Raw genomic sequence first — 22,939 nt, 5'->3', positions numbered from 1 at the left:
TTCTTAAGGCAGCTGAATCATTGTGAAGCTGCTTCTGGCTTAACCCATCCTACAGGAAGACAAGTCTAAGCTCTGCTTGTGTCTGACCTTGCTGGGCAGTCCAGCATCAACCAGTCACTCTAGGTGTGTATGGGCAGGAGGGATCAACGTCAGGGACAGTGGTTTCCATGCCTGACCTGCCTGGAGGTCTGCTACTATTTGCAGCTCCTATCTAGGGGTGCACAGAAAATGTGTTTACTTTTTCCTGGAGAAAGCCCAGCCCCAAAGATTTCATCAAGACTGAGGATATGAAAAGGTGCTACTGGGAAGCTTGTAGCATCCCCTCCTACCCCATAGGGACTTGCAAGCAGCTGAACCAGCACTGAAGTGAAGGGATGCAGAGACTCACTGCCATCAGGTGCAACCATCTGATGGGGTGAGCAGTTGAAATTCCAACTTTCTGTGCCATCATGGGAGAAAGAAAACTGGCATAGAGAGATACCTTTTAGCTGAAGTGTGTCAGGTGCTTTTAGAAAGGCAGATGATCTGTGGTTTCTGTAGACACATAGGTAGGGCTGGTGTGAACAGGGTCATGTTAAGGGGGAAAAGAAGTCAGAGGGACTGTTTTGGTTGCTCTAACAGAAGGAAAAAGTTTTGAAGGTCTTGTTGAATATGTATCCCATTTCTGGACATTGAGAATAATTCATTGTGCCATTTTAATGTAAAACTCATGTTCCTCCCATAATGGTGACTGATACTCTTCTACTGCTTCAGTTCTGCAGCCCACCCAGCAGAAACCACAGGTACAGGCTTTCCTCCAGCCTGGAAGAACGAAGAGGGGAGGGTTATCTGTCACCCTGCCAAGGTGATGAGTCCTTCGTGCCACCTATTTTTTCTGGACAAAGGGACCACGAAGGAGAACAGGAAAATTGAATCTTAAATCTGATTCTGGCACATGCATCTGTGCACGTTGAGGGGAGGAGGGCTTGAAACCATCATGTTACATGGATAGTTCTGTGCTATTATACACTCATAATGTCTCATCCTTTTCCCTTGCATGACACAAACATTAATTTTTGTGTTATTATACTCCTAATGTGACACGAAAAGCCAAGCATATTACCAATTGCAGTACAGCATGCCATTATTTTTTTCTTACCTCTGCAGTGAGCATTTTTTGGTAACATTAATAGGTCTTAGGGTACTTTTTTTCTCATGTGCTCTACTCCAAATGGTCCTCATCCTGGGAGGATTTCCTAGGGCAGGCTGGAGCAGTTGCACGCTCTTCACAAGAGCTACTTTCTTACTGATAATGGAAAGAATCTACATACTAAAGGAAAAATCCTTGAGATAATCCAGTTGAGAAGTTGATTTGACTTTCAGCACTCCAGAATTAATTGGTTTTAAAAGACAGCACTAGCTGCAGGAGTCCCCAGCCCTGGATATCTCCATCCCTTTGGTGGGGAGGAACAAACAGGTTTCAGCTTCATTTTTAGAGGCTTCAGAAAGGATGAAAAAGAGAGGGAATGTCCAATGTCATGAGACAATAGGACTTTTTTTTTGGAGATAAACAGGGCTGAGGCACTCCCCAAATACTGCAAATTCCTCCTCCTTAGTCTTGGCGAGGCTGCTTTGACACAGTAGCTCCAGCCTTATACCCATCTGTTTGGGCCTGAATTATTTTCCATCTGCCCTTGCAAATCTGTAGGGCACTATGGCCCAAGAAAGAGCAATCTGTTTGGGGAAAAAGGCAAAAAGAATGATCAACTGTGCCCTAGGGAGGAGTCAGATGTGCTCATGTTTCAGTAGGTGGCACTCCTTCCTCTGCCTCAGGGACTGGCACGAATTTTGGGTGCATGGTGGAATAGCAGGTAGCATCCTATGGATGAGACGTAGTGACTCTCAGGGGCGAACTGCAACTTGAGTGGTTACAGCATGCTTTTTGCAAGAGTTCAGCTCATGTACATGCTGCTTTCCTCTAGATCTTCCTGTACTTTTAGTCTTTCTTTCTTCACATTGTAAAGATGTTGCTGTGAATACGCACGTAGGGAACACATTTGGCTTTGCAATCAGCTGTGTGCCAGCGGTGGGTAGAATCTTGAAGGTCACACACCTTCCCAAACCTGCACAAAGTCCCTGCCAGCAGAGAAATACATCACAAAAATCCAAGTGGTTCAACTTGCTACCATAGGCTGATCTGCTCCTGCAGATATTTTGGGAAAAGAGGAAGGAGTGGATTGCAGTGGATAAGGTAGGGGAAAAACAAGGCTTCCAGGAGGAGGAAAGTGTTTATGTATGTACTCCGTGATGCATCTCCAGCTTCACTGTGCGTGCTGTCCTGGCCAGCTGTAGCAAGGTGACATTTGGCTGTCAGAGATCCTGCTTGCTTACCTGAGCTTTGACTGGCGAGCCTAGGGAGACATTTGCAGAATAGAGAGACTTCAAATATGTTTTTAGCTTGGAAGACGGCAGCTGAGTGGGTGCATTTGGTGACAGATGATCCTTGAAAGGTTTAGAAGCAAAAGCTATTAAAACCTAGGAGCTGTGCAGAGAGGAAATATTGTGAGTACATGAGAGCCTGTTCGAAGAGAAGAAACATCGCTGTTTTGTGTGATCCCATCAGCAAGCCCTGGCATGTGGTGTTTTGGGGCAGAGAGGACTCTGTTTGCAGATGCTCTTTTGTTTTTTTTTTTTTTCTTCCTGCTTACTTGACATCCAGACCCAGTATCACAGTGGCTGGATCAGAAAAAGGCTTTGAGATGGCTATAGCCAAATGCTCCCTTAACAAACTGCAAGCAGCTTTTCATGGTCCTCCCAAAACTAAGCCAGTTGGTGCATTCCTGCCATTCTTTTCCCTAAAGCTTTTTTTTGGTTTTTTTTTCTTCCCCATTCACTAGATCAGGAAGACAAAGCGGCTGCTCTGAGTATGAGATTTTTTAATTGGGAACTTTAAGTTGAAAGGGATGGGATGGGAGGATTTGTTTTTATCAGAGCGGGGCGATACCCTGGGATCCCTGAGATTACACACCAGCCAGTACCAGGAAAGCCTGAAGTATGAACTGCAGGGAGATCATCTGCACTTGCCCCACGGTTTCTTTGAGAGCGCCATGAATAGCTGAAAAGAGGCAACTGCTGGCTGCTTTCCAGAACTGGCAGAACTCGGCTGTCAGGTTGTGAAGCCCTTTGCGCTGCTTTGGCCTCATCCTTAAATCGGGGAAGAACAGCCTTAGACTTGGCAGCTGCTGGTTGTAGTCCCAAATCTAAAACTGAGCTATAAAACCCTCTCTTTAGTCCTCGTAGGTCTTAGGAAAACTGGCTTCCCACCTGTAAATAAGTATTTTCTTTAGATATACTCTCATAAATTCCTTGCCAGTTTTATTTCCCATAATTTCTCGTGGTTTTCTCCGGATCCTTTCTAATCTAGGTACTGTTGTCTCAGTCCCAGGCTGTGCACCTCTAATAGAAACCAAGTAATGTGAATTTACTGCTTGTCATGGAGAAATTATGCACAAGTTTCCCCCAAGGGCTGTTACTCTTTTGAAGCCTGGTGTGCTTCAGTTAACTGTATTGCCTTCCCCCTCATCCAGAAGTTGGTATCACTTCTGTTGGGAGGAAACCAATAAAACTTTAAGCATGTCAGCTGAATGATATTAAAGTACTTTGTTTATCATTGATTTCTAGTTTGTCGGCAGCAGAAGTGCATGCGTTTAATACCAGTCTTCTTTAAAATGGAAATCCTCAGAAGATATTTGGTACTTTTATTCCTAGCAATCTATGCAAGATTGAAATGGAGGGCATATACAGTTAAAAAACGCTGCTGAACTTAAACTATGCTGGCAACCTGTGAAAACAATCAGGGGACTTTCCTTTTGTGCCTGGCAAATATGCATTAAGGTGACTGAAAATGGAAGTGTTTTACATAACCCTTTTTTTTTTGTGTGTGTGTGTGCATGTCAAAATGCAGGAGGTATCAAATACACTGAAGAACCTGCAAAGCCTCATAATTATGAACAGAGGCCAGGCCCTTTGAAACAACAGCGTAGAGCAGGGAGCAGTTGTAATTCCTCATCTGTTTTTTTTTTTTTTTTTTTAGATTTATTTTATAAAGACCATCTGTAGGTTGAAAGCTGGAACTTTGGACTCAGCCAAGTGCTAGTATCTAACCGTGAAAAAAAACAAATCCCAACCAAAAAAGCTCAATCCCATAAACACGGTTTCTGTCCGAATGTCTCTCATTTTCAGCTAACGCCCAAATGGGAAGTCTAGACACACTGCTAACAGCAGATACGAACATGTAGGTACCACCCACCTCCCCAAAAATGTATCCGTGGCTGCATCCTCCCTCGCTGGGCTGTCGGGGTTTTTACTCCCCACTCTTCCAGCCTGTGCAGTCTTATCGGGAACACCCTAAACCAGCTAGTTTTTTGCCCATAGATCCCTCTTTCTGCCCTGGAGGACCAAGCCCAGGAACAGTGTTGTCACGGTGTAGATCGCTGTCCCTTCTGCACCTGGCAAACGCAGGCAAGACAAAAGAAATCAGCTCTTTGGCACTGAGGGCTCAGACAATGCGGCTCATTTATTTTATTTTGTTATTTTTGTTCTGCAGACCTGTGGGCTGCATCACATAGGTAGAGCTGGCGTGTAGCGGTTTGTTGGCACGCAGAAAATCCTAGTGCATGAGGCGTCGCGCTCACACACTGGGAAAAGCCTGTCACGTTTGTTACAGCAGAAACTAGCTCACACTTCCATGTGGGTATTTGGGCTACGCAGAAAGTCTGTTTCTCATATTTTAAGTTAGGGGTGTTTTTTAGTGCTCTGAGACCCATATGCCCTGCCTCCAGGCTTTTCCAGTGCAGACATACTTGACCAATATTCGCATTGAAATCTGGGGTTTTGGAGCCCAAAGCTTGCTGAGACTAAGCAGGAGCCATGCCAGGCACTAGCTTGTGCTCTCGCTCAGAGAAACAAAATTGGCTATTTAAAAAAAAAAAAAAAAAAAAAAAAAAGTCAACGGGAGCTAAGCCGGGCAAGTTCTGTAGGGAAAAAGTAGCACCCTTGATTGGAGCAGAGGATGGGAAGGGAGAGGACCAGGGGAGACCCCCGAAAGGGGGACGGAGAGGGCAGGTTTGTGCAGCCATCTCCCAGGGTTTGGACCTGTTTGCTGGCCTCCTCCTGCAAAAGGACGTGAGGGGAGGGCTCGGCACAGGCCGCCGGCGGCGGAGGGCTTCCGCAGCTCCGGGGGGAGCCGCCGGCCAGCCCCCTCCCCGCATCCCCCCGCCGGGCGACCCCGCGGGGGTGTGGGCGGTGCGGGGAGCCGGCGGGGCCGGGAAGGAGGGAGTGGGGAGCGCATGTAGATCCTCGCAGGCGCCCCTGCCTCCCTCCCCGCCGCCTTCCCTCCTTCCCTCCCCCTCCGCGGGTGTGTGTGTCTCCCGCTCCCTCTCCAGCCTTGCCTGACGCAGGCGGATCGAAATCGCCCCTAACAACCCGGCTCCGGAGCGCGGTGCTGGCGGCGGGGGTCCGGCTGCGGCGGGGCCCCGGCGGGTAGCGGGGCCGCGCCGGGCCGGGCCGGAGGGGGCGGCGGAGGCGAAGTTGGCCCAAGTGCAGGAAGGCGGCCGGGGAGGGGGAGGAAAGTTGCCGGGAGAGGCGAGGGGCGAGCGAGGCGGCAGGACCATGGGCACTTTGCGGGATTTACAGTACGCGCTGCAGGAGAAGATCGAGGAGCTGCGGCAGCGGGATGCACTCATCGACGAGCTGGAGCTGGAGTTGGACCAAAAGGACGAACTGATCCAGAAGCTGCAGAACGAGCTGGACAAGTACCGCTCCGTGATCCGGCCCGCCACCCAGCAGGCGCAGCAGAAGAGCGCCGGCACCTTGCAGGGGGAGCAGAGGACCAAGCGGCAGGCGATTTCGGCCGAGCCCACCGCCTTTGACATCCAGGATCTCAGCCACGTTACCCTCCCCTTCTACCCCAAGAGCCCACAGTAAGCAGGGGGTTCCCCTCGGGTACCCACCGCCCGCGGAGAGCGGAGCGCTCCATGCCTCGCCTTTCGGCGCCCCTCGCCCCCTTCTTCCTTCGCTGCCTGCGGAGCAGCCGGCGGATGCCTCTTCCCCTCCATCCCCCGTCCTCGCTGCCGCCGCCCGCTGGGGAGGGACCGGGGGCGGGAGGGGAGCGCGGAGCGGAGCTCCAAAGCGCGGCCGCGCCGGGTGCCGCCCACCCCCGCACTCTCCCGGGTGGCTCCGCGGGGTGGGAAAGTTGCGAGCTCCGGGCTTGGAGGCTTGACGGGGTGGGGGGAGACAACGTGTGACAGGAGTGAGCCCCGAGGTGGGGGGAGAGCCGCGCTCCGCCGGCCCGGCCGCCCACCCCATGCCGCCGGGGGAGACACGGCGACGGGCTCGGGCAGGGGCGGGCGGCCGCCTGGGGGAGTTTCTGCCGCCGGCGGGCTGAACCGGAACGCACTGCGGTTTTGGGGGCTTTACCGCGGTGGGGGGTACGGACGGGAGGAACCCGGGGGTCTCTCCCCTCTGGGGAGGAGCGACGTCCTGCATGCAACGATTCGCAGCGGGGCGGGCAGGGAAACTTGGAGCCCGGCAGGGTGCGGTGCCCGGGTCCTCCTCGGCGCCCTGCCTGGCCTCCCTTGCCCGAGGGGTGCTGGTGGGTTTGTTTTTGGTTTTGGTTTTTTTTTTTTTTGGGTGGGTGGGGGGGGAAGGCAGGCAGTGGCTTCTTGCAGTGCCCTGGCCCGGTGGAGGGTAGCAGGAAGGGAAAGTTGCGGGAAACCTCGGCTCCCAGCACGCCCGGGAGATGCACTGCCCTGGTTTCATGCTTGCCACAGACGAGGCAAATTATAGTGATTTGATGGAGAAGACCTTGTAGGAGTAGGATCACTTCCACACCCCCCCCCCCCCCCCCCCCTTAGTGTCTTTTCTTAGCCCATAAAACGCAATGCATGTGGTTCAGCACTCCTTAAGGGGAAAAAAAAAAAAAAAAAAAAAAAAAGAGATTATCCACTGCTGAAGCACCTGGCTTCACATGGAGGGCGGCAGGGGCCAGCGCGTGGCTCGCCTCCCACTACTATTGGCTCTACCCCCCGGCTGGCGGCGACCGGGGCTCGACCTCGCTGTTGCCGCTGCCGGTCGGTGGACAAATCCGCTTCCCCTCTGTGGCCGACTTCTTCCTCGGTGAATTAAATGGAAGCACTGGGGTCATGGAGGATCGTTCGAGCCATCCTGGTGGTTGGGGTTGTTGGTTTGGGTGGGCTTTTGAATGCAGGTCGCTTGTTACGGCACATGGTGGACGAGGCCGTTGGCCTCTCGACGCCGTGTCGCTCCAGCAAGGCCCATGTGGGATCTCACCAGCCCCACATGGATGCGGGTTTACTCCCGGGCCGGGGTGATGGCGGGGCAGGCGGCGCAGGTGCTGCAGGCGAGCTGGGGTAGCTGCGAGGGGCGATGCACAGGCGCGCCCTGCTGCCCTGACTGGGGATGTTAGAGCAGGAGTTGCCTGCCCGCTGCCGGGATTCGCTGGGCTCCACCGGTAGGTTACGGGCTGGGACCGAGGCCGGGCGGTGCCGCTGGCCCTGCCCGGCTCGGCCCGCCCAGCCTGGGCCCTTCCCGCCGCCATGGCGGGGGCCACGCCGTCTCCTGGCAACCGGCGCGCCGGGGCCGCCCGCCGAGTGAGGGCGGCAGCCGCGGGCCGGCCCTGCCGCCGCCTCCGGAGCCTCGGTCGGGCCCGGCCGCCGTGTGGCTGGGTGGTGGCTGCCGGCTCCCCTGCCTGTCTGCTCGCTCCCCCGCCCGGCCCGGCCCGTTCCTGCCGCCGTTTCTCCACAGATATTTTGCCCTTTTAAGGCGAACGGCCGCGGCTCCGGATTCAAAAGGGCGGCGGGGAGAAACCGTGGTGGGCCAAAAAAAAAAAAACCCAAACCCAAAACAAAATCTACCCCAAAAGTGGAGGCTGGGCTCTGTCCGGCGGGGGGGGGGGGACGGGGCGGACGGGCGGACGGTTTCCCCATGAGCACATGGCGGGCTGAGGCTCGGGCAGGCGGGTGGGTCTGGTGAGCGTCTGAGGGGATATACGGCAGCCTGGAGGCGTTAATTTCCTCGAACCGTAGGACAGCATATCTCGCCTGAAAATGTTTATTTTTCTGTCAGGGGTGTGTGTGCGTTTGCCCCTTGGTGCCTGTGAAATGTGAATCCAGCACCCCAGAGCTTGGGGAAGAGCTTCAAGTTTCTGCAGAATGAGCCTGGCGCCTCTGCCATGTATGGTGAAATATGTAGGAAGCCTGATGAAGCCTTGAATTAACGTTTTCCAGCTTGAATTTTACTTGCTCATTGCGTAACTTCTTGCCGTAGTCTCAACGTGGGGTGTAACGCACGCCACATGCCTGAGGGAGTATTTCATATTGACCTTCCATGATCAATACTCTACTACTAAATACAATATTCAAGTCAACTTGCAGCTTCAGACCTTAATCACTGAGGTGGAAAAGATACTTGCTCACAGCTTCAGGATTGCACATTGCTCTAGAAAGCATTCACTCTTCTGTTTCAGTCGTCACATTATGGTGACGAGAAGCCCTCAAAGCCTCATGCCCAAGGATGGACACCTACTGAAGTGACGTGACATCTTCTGGTGATAGATGGTCATCTTGGGTGCTTGCCTGAATGTGTAACTGCACTTTTAATTTGAGCACCCTGATGGAAAAGAAGATACAGCTACCTAAGTAAAGGAAAACACGAGATGTATATTTTGCTTACCTGTAGCTCTCATGATTAAAATACAGTCCAGGTGACCTGCTCTGTTACTGGTGGATGTACCTGGGAGACTGAGTGAGGAAGTGCAACTGATTTAGTTTACTTGGAATCATTAATACCTAAATTTTGATTTTTCTTACGCTTTTCTACATGCAGTCACAAACATGGCTTATACAGTGCTTGTATAGGATTGAGGGGAGGTCCTTGTCTTGGCTAAACAAACGTGACACAATCTTGATGACATTTTGATGTTCAAGATAACCATTTGTGGTGGTACCAGAGGTTAAGGCAGAGAGGACCTGGAAGCAGAACAGGAACTAGCAAAATACACAAAGAAGGGTTGACTTTTTTGCCCATTCGTGCTGAACCACAGTGACTCTGCAGGTGATGGCATCCAGCCTTTGGTTTGGACAAGCCATCAAAATATTGACCTGCTTTCCAGCATTATGCAGAGGTAGGAGCACCAAGAGGACACACAGGAAATCTTCAGTTGTTTGGTTTGCAGTTTTTTTGTCATCCTGATCTGGTGGAGCACCTAAGGCAGCTTGGAGATTGGTAGGATCAGTAATGGTAGAAAGTCTGTTAGAAATGAGGAGGAGTGACCATGGTAGACCTCTGAGACCTGTGGGTCTGACTCTGTGGTCTGACTCTGACATCTGTGGAAGCTGCTGTGATTCCATGTAGAAGATTCTGGGTTATCAAATTGGTTAAACTCTGAATGGTTTTTAAGCGTGAAAGTGAATTTACATCCTCGTATGGAAAAAATACCATTAAATTTCTTGCAGGATCTTACCTTGCGCACAAACCCCGCCATTCAAGATACATGTAATTTAAAAAAGTGTCTTGTTTCAGAGTATTAAGAGTTTTAGTTGCTGTTGCAGGGTTGGGCTTATTTTGCCTCTAGCATTTTTTATTTTTTTAAATGTGAAATGGGACTTTGTGGGTTCACATGAGGATTTCATAGCTAAAATCTGTGGAGGGACTCATCCTGCCGTTTTCTTCCAAGTTATGAGACCCGTGAGAGAAGTCAGGCATTGGCATCTTTATCAGTATTCTTCGTCTTCTAAAATTGCTGCTGTTCGTTTTACACACCTTTGACCTCTCACAGGATATGTCCTGGCTGCTAACAGCCTGTCAGCATGAAAAGAATACTGTGAGATCAAGTTTGTACCAACTGTTACTCCAATTAAGATTTTACAGAGCTGCAGACCAAAGAATAGCCTTTTTAACTAGGAAGCTATAACTCATCTCTTCCCTTTCGTTATGTTGTACTTGCCATGGGAAAATACCCAGGACTTTAATTTTAAAAGTCTGTTTTGTTTAGTGATTGGCAACAGCTGTATGCTTTTTTGGAAGACTGCGTAATCAGCATATTTTGTTTTCCAGAAGGGAAAACAAAAATGTAGAAGCAGAATGTAAAACAAAGCAGAGAGCTCATGAGCATGAAGAAATGTATAGGGCCCGATCTTTTCTTGTTGGAGGTGGTATATGCCCTGTTGTTAACCGAGATAACGGCAAAATGGTGTATCATTTATAGAAAATGTTGAGTAAGCTGAAAAATGACTTGTTTTTGTGAGTTAACAGACTCTAGGAATGCTTTGAATGTAAAGCCAAAATCCCAGAGATTCATTTTTTTGTGAGAGGAGCAGCCTGTGTGTTGTATTTAAGAGTTCTGGTTTAAAAAAAAATAAAATACTTGGTTGCATAGCCTTAGGGAAAGTGCAACATACATAAAAGAGATGTAACAAAATCCCTTCAGTGGCCAAATTGCTTCTTTGAAGGAGAAAGTGCACATCTTCTGTGGACTGGAGGCGTTATTTTTAAGTGATCATAGTAGTAATAAACACCCACCCCCCCCCCCCAATATTTGAAAGGCACTTCATATTTGGACTGTTTGCATAAAATTAATCTGCTGGTATTTATAAATGGTATGTATGCTGCGGGACCTGGGAGCCGTTCATTAATTAAAACACTCAAACTGAAGTTCTAAAAAAGCCTGAAACAACCAAAAACCCAACCTCTTTTCTTAAACCCTGTGCTTTCCTCTTTCTAAAATAATTTGGAGGATGGTGGCAACACAATTTAACCATGAAAAACTGATGGTTGAGATGACTGAGGGACCTGTGATTTGGAACTGAGACACCCTTCCCGCGGTGATTGCTTCCTGAAATGTGGGACAGGAGCTGTGAAATCAGAGGAGGGATGGTGGCCTCCTGTTACTTTCTGGTTTTGGTATCGCACTGCAGAAAACATTGTATCAAAAGCAGTCAGCAGGGATGGATGTAGTGGTGCAACCTTAAATTTTTTTTCGGTATCGAGATCTAATTCAGTATGATGTGTCCAACAACCAATTGAAATGCATTTATTTGTTTGACAGTAATTAACTGCTGTGATTTCTTTTATGTGCTATGTGGTGTAATGTTGAATGCATCTCAATGTAGTTGAACATCATTCTGAAAAAGAATTTATGTGCCTGGAAAGATCTGCAAATTCTTGATTAAACGCTGACTTCCATTAATGTCAGTGGGTTTTTTTCGGTATGCAGGATTTAAAGGGTTCGGACTTCAGGGTTTGGACTTTACTGATACCTGTTGAGTGACAACGGGGCGGCACCTTTCCACTGGTAGGAGGTCTGTGAGAAAGGATGACATGCTCACCAATATGAGACGTGGCCAAGAGCACTGCCTTGGGGAATGGTCTCCCAGGTCCCTGCTGACCAGCTTTCCGCTTGTCTTGGCGGCTGACAGGAAAGAGGTTGACTTTTGTCCTGCCATTCTAGCAGTGTGGTGCCACTCCAACCCTATCGTGTTTTTTGTGTTTGGCTAACAAGCTCTCAGATGCTGTGAGGACAGCCCGCTCCTGTCCCAAGTGCTGCTGCATCTGGGTGCGTGGGACTTGTTGCCTACCCAGCAGGCCAGTCCCGAACTTGTCTCATCTCTACGGCTGGCCAAGGCAGCTTGGCAGAGTTGCCTCCTGAGCCGTCTCCTCTCTTGGTTCCCCAAACACCCAACTTGCTCGGCTTCTCTTCGTGCAGCAAGGCTGAGAGCAGAGCCTCCTCATTCTTTGCAGGGATGAGGTTTTATTGCACAGGATGATGTGTTTCCTGACAGGAGTTTTAACATGCAGCATGTCAGGGATAGTGGTGAATGCAAGTCAGTCAAATGTTATTTTACTCTGTTTTGACAGGTCTGGCTTGGCAGTGGTGGTGGATGGGGCTTTCCTCTATGCAAGAGGCACACGTGTGGCTCACACCTCGCAGTTTGTGCTGCTTAATACATTGTGAAGTGGGAAGCGTGAGAGTGCTGGTGGTTTGGCTCCTTGTATAATTCAGCCTTCTGAGGCTTTGGTTACTCGTGGTGGTAAGGAGTAACTATATTGTGTTTAGTTGTTACGCAGAGGACAAAGATTTTTCTCTGTTGGCTAGTAGTGTTGTGAGTCATGTCTGAAGTACGCTTCTTCAGTCGGGTAGTGTTTATGCTGGACGTAAACTCTGAGGACCAGAGGTGTTTTATTCAAAGGAAGGTAAAAATAATTCACCAGACAAAGCTATTAATGCCACGTACTTGATTTGTCATTTTCCGTCTGATTCTTGCTTTGATGAGCAATGGCAAGATTAAATGTTGCTGCAATATCCATTATTTTTAGTTCTGCTTAGTAGCAATAAGCACCACATAGTTCGCTGAAGTTCTGCTGCTTTTAGATATTAATTTTAGCAGTGTAGTGTTTACACTACTTTTCAAAGCAGAGTAGTTCTGTTCAGAAGATATATTGGAGTCTTTATGGTGGTTACATGCAAAGCAAAGCTATTCAGCAAGTACAATAGTTTTGAGCAAGCTAATAGCACTTAAATGAAGGCAGTCACTTAACGTAGAAATTATTTTTTAAATTGTAGTACATCTCCATAAATTAGTTTTCTACAGAATTAACTTTGTCCCTCTTATCCGTATTACTGGGTGAATACTGTAAGTGGATAGTTTTAAAGTCCATCAGGAGAAGATGAGGTCCATGACTGTGGACACGAGTGCCTTCTCTCCAGACTCTGCAAGAGCAGTCCTGAGCTTTAGCATCCTGTGTTCCTAAACACAGTGTGCATCTTACATGTCTGAAATGAATCAAACCCCCCCACCCCGATCAGAGCACTGATACCAAGCAAAAATGTATGTAGTAATACAACATTTAGACTAGCTAGCTGTTCGCAGCAACCTGTGATGCAGACTTGCTGGGAAGACGAGTGACTCCATGCCTTTACTAAACACTGTCTCACTGAGCACCAGAGGCAAAATATGAGTCAAGGGGAAAAAATTGCTCGCTTACAGTTAAAAAGGACACAGTGACTTGATATGTACCTGTTTCTTTGGTTATCCTGTTCGGAATAGATACTACGGGATGCTAAGATTTCTGAAGTCATTGAATACGAACCTTTTCTTAAGGTAAGGGGTCTTGGAAAGCTGTGCTTTTTGAACTGGAGATGGTGATGGTTTAAATGCCACTTACTGTCATAAAGGATACTCCTTACTGCCAGTGCTGCTGGTATTTCTTCTCTTTTGGCTTTTCATGGTATTAAAATGCTTGCATTTGTAGCAGGCTAAAGGATAAATATTTGTATAAATGTTTTTTATCTGTGGTTTTGCTGTTTGTAGGGGGTACATGCAGGCAGAGAAGTCCCTGACATTCATGTTTCGTGTAGCTTGTCTTTGTTTTGAAGGGCTGATGGAACAGGAAAAAACAAAAGTATTTGCTACACTGGAGCTTAAAACAATGCAAATAATTCCTTTTTCCTTCCTTCAGCATCTAGAGAAAGTGGTTTGGTGGCAAGCGTGCGTGTTGCTTGGATATGTGTATACTGACATCCTAAACGTCTGAAATTGTATTAAGGTCTTTTAGAAACAGGGGTAAAGCACCTACCTGGAAGGGTTTGTGTCACGGAGATAGCTACAGTGTACTTGTGGAACAGCGAGCACAGGACTTGCATTTTGCAATGCTCATGCAGTCACTGGTTTCCTTGGAAACTAGTGCCTGAGCATGTATAGCCAAACTTGAACACTGGTGTCTGGTCTCAAAGTAGAAAATGTGCTCCCAGACTTTAAAATTGCAAAGTAGGGTTGGGGTATTTGGACCGTACTTGGTGCTTGTTTGTTAGGAGCAATCACTGAAAAAAAGCCCTTTGTCATACTGCAACACTTTTCCTGCCTGGAGCTGTGTTTCTTTCTCCAAAATTCCCTGTTTTGATTCAGTTTGTGAGCATATTTATTGGAGGTGTTTCCTGTTAAACACACAAACTGTGTCAGGAAAGCTGTGGACCAGCTCTGCGATGTGGGCTTGAAGTGGATTCAAAAACTACCCAGCCAGGCCAGCTCATTTTGTTCACTTATTTAGTATTCATAGAATCATTAGGTTGGAAGAGACCTCTGAGTTCATCAAGTCCAACTGTCAACCCAACACCACCATGCCCGCTAAACCATGTCCCAAAGTGCCACATCAACATGTTTTTTGAACACCTTCAGGGATGGTGACTCCACCACTTCCCTGGGCAGCCTGTTCCAATGTTTGACCACCCTTTCAGTAAAGAAATTCTTCCTAATATTGTATCTGAACCTCCCCTGGTGCAACTTGAGGCCATTTCCTCTCATCCTATCGAGGTGGTGATCGTGGGTGACCTGAACACATGGGAGAAATCATGATGTAGCTGTTTGGGTTGACCGAAAATGAAACTGGAGTCTTGTAAATATATGCATAACTTCATGTTAAGTGTGATATCCTAGGTTCAGGAGCAATATGTATAATGACGATGGTGTATGTGCATGTATGTGCTTATCCACATGTACAGGAGTATTGCATTCACACAAATATACTACGGGATGGACTTCTGTTAGGATAGAAAACAACCATGCTTTAATATTGGTGGAGCATGTGGAATTTTGTCCAGCGTCAGCTGGGCTCTGAGAGTGTTGAAGTGCTGTTGGCTTCTGTGGCTTAGCAGCAACAGAGTATCATTGAGATTCAGGAGCAAAAGAGTAGGTTGACTGGTGACATGGATGTGATGAAAATCCGAAGCCATTGCTCCCTGCCCCAAGTGTAAGTGAGTCCCTGGGATCTGTCAGTGCTTGTTACTATTTAAACTGCCTGTTTGATGTCAATGGGGTGCAAAGATCCATCGGATGTGGGGAATTCATTAGTGCTCTTGTAGTCCACAGGCTAAATGAGGAAAATAACTGTCTTGATGAGTAACATTTGTGATGAATAGAAGAAATCAATCGCCGTATGACTCGGGCAACAGCACTTCAAGGGCAATAGCCAGCGAAGGTGTAAATAAACCAGATGTGATGCAAATAATGCCATTCAGCTATATGCTTGTTTATGCTTGTTGGAAACAATAGCCATCTTAGTGGCTATAGAGATGCTTTGAAAATCATGTCTCTTAAAACCCTGAGAAATTCCTTTAGGTAAAGTGGAAGATCAAGCATCCACCTTTGTGATTTGGAAATACATACGCAGTGGAGTTAGTGTCCACCTCTTTGCCCTGAAGTTTTGGTATTGCTTAAATCAGTGGAAGTCAATAAAGGGTTACATGGGAGGTTTCACGGTGGCTAAACTTGCCACATCGAGATCTACATCTTTTGGCAACTATTGCGTTTTGTAGTTTGATATATATATTTAATGAACGAAACAGATAAATTATTTTGACATCTGATAAACGACACGTGGTCTTCAGCAGGGCTGTTTGACATAGCTGTCATCAAGACCGCAGCTGCAATAACAGTAGCTCACTTCTGCCATCTTTGGCTAGGCAGCTGGATCCCTGTTGTGGAGGCTGCGAGGAGGTGTGGAGTGGATGGCAGCAAGGACTCGGGGAAGAGGCAAACAAGGCAGTAGGGTTTCTTTTCTCTTTCTTCCTGCTTTAAGAAGGGAGGGAGGAAAAACTGAGCATTCAGACATTGTGGAAGTGGGGGCTGTAGAGGTGAAGGGAAATGATACTTCCTTTCCAGTTTTCTGTGGTGACCTGCAGCTGGATGCAAATCTGCAGGGCGGGATTGTACGGGAGTATCACTATTTGCAGTTTCTGTGGGCTGAACTCATTGCATCTGCTCCCTGCATCTCTGCTTCGAGGTTCCTGCCGGGGTCCCCTGCATGTCTTCTCTGTCCCCGTTGTGGCATGTGCTCTGGCATTGTGTTCCCAGGACACTGCCTTCACTCCACTGTCCTTTCTGCCCACCATGGCAGGACAAACTGCTCTTGCCAGGGAAGGCCTCACCATCCTCTTCTCCCTTCTCTTCTGAGCTCTCAGTTACTTCCCTGGGTCTCTTGTTCCTGCTCTTTCTTCTGCCCAAGATTATTCTCTCTTCCTATGGATGCTTGCCCTTCTCTTCTCTCTCAACCCCAAAGCTCTTCCTTCTGCAAAGCTGTCCCATCCGGTAGGGTTCAGACTTTACATCTCCCTAAAAAACTGTTAATTCCTCTATACATCAGGAGGCAGAGAGCCTCCAGTGGCTGTAGCACAAGATACTGTGGGAGGCTTGATTTTCCTGACAATCCAGCTTTTCTAGTGTGGCAGTTTGTACAAAATCAGTCGACTCATGACTGATGAGATGTGGCGTCCCATTGGCCTCCTGTTATGGGAACAGTAATTCTATCAGGTCGTCTGCCTGCACCTTGCTCAGCTCAGCCAAAAGACAGATAATACACATCCCCTGTCCTAAAGAACCAGCACCAAAAAAGGGCGCAAAGCAAGAGAGTCTTGTGTCGGTGTGTTTAGTGGTAATGGCTTTGAGTTGTATTGACAAAACATCACGGCGCACACCGTGCGATGGCTGAATGTCATCCTGCAGTGACTCAATACATCTTTGTGCGCTGCTTGATGAAGTGCTGCTCCAGCTCTTCATCATTACTCGTCCTTATCGCAGTCCTGCCTGTGAACTGAATAACAGCAATGTCTTACTGGTGGGGAGTGTACAGACTAAAGACTGGCCTAAATCTCAGTTAGAACTGTGGGGGTGTGCATATAGCTTTGTGCATAACTTGTGTCTGAGTGCTCAAATGGTGCTATTTTTCTAAACGTGCTAAATATTTAAAAGACTAGTTGAATTGGAGTGTCTGTGTCTATATAAAAGTTTTTTTTCTTACACATCTTTGCACATTTAAGTCCTGTTAACACAGCAATTGCATGAAGGGGAGAACACATCTCTTGCTCATCAGATACTTGATTGCTTTCTGTTTTCCCAGTGGAAGCCTAGCTCTGTGAGGCACATGAGAGAAATGAAGCGTGGAGAGGGGATGGCTTTTCTCTATTAGCAGTATACCCAAACGCAGATGTACTCAGATACCATGATAATGAGTACGTTGGGAGAGCTTAAGTAAGGCAGATACTCTGGTTTTACTTGACATTACCTTGGTTCAGGGCATTGCTGAAAGGAAGACACAGCCTCTGCCTCGCCACTTGAACTTAAGACTTGTTGCTGTGGGAAGATAGTTGAAGTTCTGCAATGCTTCTGCTTGGAGAAGGGACACAGGTGGTGCAGCTCTCTTATTTTGCTGCTTCTTAAATGATTCTGACAGGGTATCTTGGAGTCGCAGCTTGCCTTGGCAGGAAGAGTTCATGTGGCATTTTTTTGGCAGCGGCACAGTGATCTGTTGCAGGGTGGATATTGCATTGCGGCCCAGCAGTCTTTCATTAGAGGAGTCCCAAGGCAACTTTAACTATCCATCTTATTTCCCTCCATTCGTTTGCTGGATTTATTAATGTGCTTGCAGGAGGGCATGCACCATCAAGAAGTGTTTTCTGCAGGCATGGCAAGCCTGAATACCAGAGCGCATTAGCCAGTAATTGTGAACACAGGTATGTTATGTGTGCCCTGCTGTTTGTTAGGGACCAGGCACTGGGGAAAATGACATTTGGCTCTGTATGGTGGCAGACCTGACCTCTGCTCCTGTCTGCAGGAAGCAGCTGCTCTGCCTTCTGCTTTGCAAGTGTTGTTATTTTCTCATCAAGCGTCGTGGCAAGTACTTCAAGAGTAGGTGTTGTCCGTGATGAGGAAGAAATTATCACTTCTGTCTTAAGTCCCCAAGTTTTTTTTTTTTTCCCTTCAGACTTTGTATGATGACAACTGTTACTGTTATTTACGTAGGCAAAGCAAGTCCAAAAGGGACATCATCATGGAAATCTCAGCTTTTTGATTTTGTGCCTTTACTCTTGCACAGACACAACAGGTGGGTTTTTTTTTTTTTCATTTGGAAGGCAAAAAGAGCTTAAATAGGAAACCACTAGCTAGATATTTAGAGCATCGCTTAGGATAGAATGTATAAAGCTGGTTTAAATCCCAGTATTTGCAGGTACAAATGCAAAGGCTTCCATAAAGAGTGAGGCAGCCCCATGAGCATAGTGAGACAAACATGTGGGACACCTGACTGAAATTGAGCAGATCTGGGGACGTGAGTCTGTGTCATTCAGGTTTCAACTCCGGAGCACAGTGGCTCTTTTCTCCCTCCTTGTTTCGACTGTAAATTCCACCTATGAGTAGAGAGGACTCTTTGAATTGCAGGTTTAGTCAAAATGAACTTGTTTCTACTTGTTTTTCAACTTTTTTGGCCACAAAAAATTCTTGATGCCGTCTGTGACAGGCAGATGTTAGAAATTTTAGCCACATTACTTGATTAAGCTCGCTGGATTTAGTGGCCACAAAAATTTTGGCTGCAGCACTAGCACTGAAGAAGGCTACTGTTTAAATACAGGTGAACGAGCTGTCGGAGTGTTGTGACAGAGTTCTTAAATCGATGCAAAATCTGAATATGTAGCAAACAAAATAAAGCTTCATGAACTTGAACTCTGTTTGCATGGTATGGAATCTGGAAGTGTAAGCTAGGACAACCTGACATGCACTGAAATAAAGCAAATGTCTTAAGGGTGGTCGAGACAGATACATAAATATGGATGCTTGTGTAACGTACCAAGAAGGCAGGATCTTTACGGGTATTTGAAGTTTTAATGTATGCTGGAGGAGCCTTGTGAGGCTTAGATGCTAGTTCTTGAACAGAGCCTGAAGTTTAAAGAAATAACATATTGCGCTTGCATAGTTGGAAGCTTTCAGCTCTGTTACCTATTCTGAGTTTATTGGTCAGCAATTGAAATATTTTTTGACTTGGTTCATACTGAAGAAATGATACATCATGGGAAGGTAATATTCTACACTTTTTCCAAGCTCCTTAATGGAATTTTTATCAATTCAGTTGAAGAATATGATTCCCAAAAAATGCTAATGATGTCAGCTTATTTGCTCCTTCAGTGTTGCCTTGGCTCTCCGTTTGACTTCCTGGTACAAAATGTGAGAGTTGAGAGGGATCATCACACTCTAAATCACAAGTGTCTGCAGCCTGACATCAGATAATTCAGGTCACCAGGAGACAGGCAAGGCAGAACTGAAGGCTGCCAGGTCTGAGCATGGAGCCTGCATGTCACCCATTGATGTTTCAGATCCATCGCTGGGAGACAAGCAGTGCTATGCCTGTCTCTCTTACGCTGCTGTACAGGTTTTCTTCCTTCCACCAACATCATCTTCTTGTTTTAAACCTTTCTTGTGCTCTGCATGTTTTCGTAAGAGCTAAAAGTCTGGGTTTTTTTAATCTCTTCGTGTTGGTGGTCCTGAGATTGCTCAGAGACAGCCACTCAGTGCCTTGATACCATTTTCTCTGCATTGCTTTATGGACTCAAGTGCATTTCCCTGCAGTACCTACACTGACAATAAAAGACAGCTACCTCGGCAAATTAGCATGAAAGCATTGGAGAAAAATTGTGGAATATGGGGATTTTTAAGTGAAAAGTGGTCCTTTTGTTGTCCATGGCCTATGCTTTTAAAAAGTATCTGTTGTGCAGGGAGGGATTGTGAGAAGTTAAATCAGTGGTCTATTTGTGCACTCATCTAAAGAGGTAAATCATATGCCTCATTGACAGATGATGTGTCTGTATGCTAAAACTTCAGGAGGCAAGGTTTGATTTAAATGGTTATAGGGAAAAAAAAAAAAAAAAAAGGCAGCATTCTCTGCAGCCCTAATCCTAATGTATGGTCATTTTCATCACAAAGCGAGTTTTCCTCAACATGCTACAGGTGTCCAGGTATGCAATGCCACTAAAAAAAAAAGGGGGGGGGAATACTCTGGAGGGTTCTAGTGCTTTTTAAACAAGAAACTCAAAATGCTGAAACTGATTTTTGTTTACTATCCAAAAAGGCTTTTCTTAGAAGCAGCCTCCATTCTGAATGCAGTTAGTTGAACCCCGCCTTTTACCAGCAGCTGTGTTGTGTTGAATGAAATAACTAATCAACCTGTGGCCAATCTGGAATAGCAGCCTCCCGATGTGTCCTTTCTGTTTATTAGAGGCTTGGTTCACAGCCAGGCATAGCTGCACAGGGCTGCTTCGTGTAAGGGTAGGGTTAAGAGCTCGGCCTTACTGCTGGTGCTTCAGCTGAAAACTTCATTCTTCTAGCCAAGACTCAGGTGAGTGGTCACGCTCGCTCAGTGGCAGAGTTTTGTTCTGGGGAACAAAAGCAAATTCCCCATCAGAGAATGTAATAAAATGGTGATGCTACAGCTGGTTTCTTACAGCCTCTAAATATAGAGAAAATAGCATGTAGTAGAGAAAAAAATGTTTGCTGAGTTAACTGGGCTATATTTAGGTGCCAAATAAACAGATTTCTGCTTTTGACCCTCCCCCTCACACCCTCAAAACTGCTTTTTGTAATGTCTGCAAATGTCTTGGCTGTTCATGGCTTCTGTTCTTTGGAAAGAGAGTAATTTTGAGTGGTAGGGAAAGGACATCTGTCACAGCTGAAAATAAAAAAAGACAAGCTCTTAGGCACACAGTCCCTGTGTCCAGACTTGTTCTTTCTCCTTGGCTCTTCATTAACATCACAACCACAGGCTGGTTTAAGTACAAAACAGTTAGTGCTTTAAAAACCCAAAACCCTGAACTCCCCAAAACTCTTCTTTGTGACCAAAGCGTTGTTGATCCATATATGAAGTATGAGCTTAAAAAATAAACATCTTCCTTTATATGATGCATTTTACATCATGTTTTTATCTTGCAGCAGGCTCTTTTCCTGGCACTACTGTTGGTACTGATTGTATGGTTAGCCCTTTTATTCATGTATGCATACATTTATTATTTTTTTTAAAGGAAGCAAATAGCGTAGTCGTCTTGCCAGAACAGATGAGGAGAGGGAGTCGGTAGATCTGCAACAATCTTCTTCTGCGTTTGATGAGGAGAATTTCATCTGCCTGCTTAAAGTGTTTCTTGCAACCTCAAGGGTGGCCAGAGTGCAGCATGAAGTTAGTTTATTCCTTTATTTTTTCCTTTTCAGACATACTTGTGCTGTTCAAATGTTTTTGCCTCCTAATTTACAAGAAGTTGGGCAGCTTGGGGCACCTGGTGGTGTACCTGAGAAGGAACAAATTGTGGCCAGCACAAGCTTTGGTCTGCCCCCGTCATTGCAGGCTTTGATCTATCTGGCTTTCAATGCTGATTAACTAGCATTTGTAAAGTCTTAATTTTTATATCCCAGGGAATATGTTAACTATAATTCCTTCCTAAGCGTGAGCACTTGGTGATTAGAAATTAGGTTTCATTCCTAATTAAATAGCAAACGACAAGGCATAGTCTTTAACAAAACCAGGACACTTAAAATTCCAGTGCTGTCATGTAAGGAGCATTGATTTTCACAGGCAGAGAAGCTTTCCCCAAGTTTCCACCTAAATAACAAAACTTAATACAGGTATAGGTTAATGACAGATTTATTTAAGGTTTTTTCTTCTTGTTAACCTGAGAGTAAATTGCACTAAAATCTTTAAAATTTGGTTTATGTCTATTAGACATATGCCAAGAGTGTGAAGGGCTGACAGTTCTGAATAGTTAAAATTCAGGCTAGAAACTTTCTGTATGATTTTTTGTTTTTTATTTTTTCCCAGTCTAAAAGCTATGTGGAGCCCAGCTTGATTCTTGGAAGGTATAGCTGGTCTCTTGGGATTTCTGCTGCTTAACTTCCAGCTGGGTATGCTGGGAATATCTGTCCAAAAAAAATGAAATTAGAGCACCTGCAAGTTGTAATTATGCCTGGCACTTCTTTGTTCTCCTTGACCTCTCTTGCCTCTACGGAATTCTCTGAACTGCATGGGGGAGAAATAGGACAACTGTAAAACTGAAACTTGGGGAGATATCTTCCTCAGCTGTGTTTTTGATTGCACTCGCGTTCTTTGACGTTGGCTTGATAGCACAGGACAGCCCTCAGCTCTCGGGCATTCACCAAACCTTAGAGGCTGTGGTGGGAGAATATCAACGATGAAATGTCATCAGGAATTTCCTAACCAGGTTCAGTTGAGGAATTTCTTATGTGTTGTGGTTTCAATGCAAGTCACAGCGTTTTAACTGTAAATGCTGTAATTTGGATTGGTTTAGATGGGATTTCTATGTTTGCTCGTTCATTTGCTGCCTTCCTTAGAGTCCTGGATGGGCTTTTTGCAGTGCTAGCATCTCCACAGGTATTATTAGCTGTGCAGTTTAAGCAGTTTCTCACACAGGTCTCTCTGCATTTTACGGTGGTGTAATCAGTATGATCACAAAAGTTTTCAAAACCGTATTTTGAAATTGTGGTTCACTGGATAAAGGTTAAAAACAGTCTAGGTGGTTCTAACAAAATCAAGGAAGACTTGAGCATTGTCAGCTTCCTATGTTGAATCCTTGTCTGACCTCTTCAGTAATTCGTGTGAAAGTATTGATCATTGGGACATCGTTCCAATATGGGAAGATGGCAGAGGTATGGGTGAAGGCAACAATTTTTTCCCGGGGATCCAGGTTAAGCATGGTAAACCATGTTTCTCACCCTCAACCCCTTTTGCTGTTCTTGGCTGTTTATTTCCTTGCCCACAAGATAATGCAAAGCTTTCTTCTTGCTTGACAGCTGAGCAGGATTTATAGCTGTGGCTTATCCAAACAACTGTAAAAATGTTATAGAGTGTTTAAAAAAATAATAGTTGTTATAATTCAAGTGAAGAACAAATAAACACTTGTATTCCTGTTCTCCTCAGTGTACACAAAATTGTGTATGTGTCTTAACTCAGATTGTAGGGGGAAAGACATTCTGAGAAATTTTTTCCCCCTCTCTCTGAAAGCGGCTGTCTAAATAAAATATTCTGTTTTAATAATACAGAGATGTTAGGGCTCCACAGACTG

At 46.3% G+C, this 22,939-nt stretch overlaps 1 protein-coding gene across 2 annotated transcripts in view; it reads left to right on the top strand.

Moving 5' to 3' along the window:
- Positions 1 to 22,939, top strand: part of PRKG1 (protein kinase cGMP-dependent 1) — a 527,430-nt gene that overhangs the window by 29,775 nt on the left and 474,716 nt on the right. Inside the window, exon 1 of one of the 2 annotated variants that reach the window (XM_086467485.1) lies at positions 5,650 to 5,960. The exons of the other annotated variant lie outside the window; for it this stretch is intronic. Within the exon in view, the coding sequence (XP_086323611.1) occupies positions 5,650 to 5,960 (311 nt within the window). Of the gene's footprint in view, positions 1 to 5,649; positions 5,961 to 22,939 lie in introns of those variants that run through there. 2 annotated transcript variants of the gene reach the window in all.

Source organism: Leptosomus discolor, chromosome 6, assembly GCF_034619465.1.
Source record: "Leptosomus discolor isolate bLepDis1 chromosome 6, bLepDis1.hap2, whole genome shotgun sequence".
Taxonomy (NCBI): domain Eukaryota; kingdom Metazoa; phylum Chordata; class Aves; order Leptosomiformes; family Leptosomidae; genus Leptosomus; species Leptosomus discolor.
Note: the sequence above shows the minus strand (reverse complement) of the source record. Positions and strands in the feature narration are given on the sequence as shown.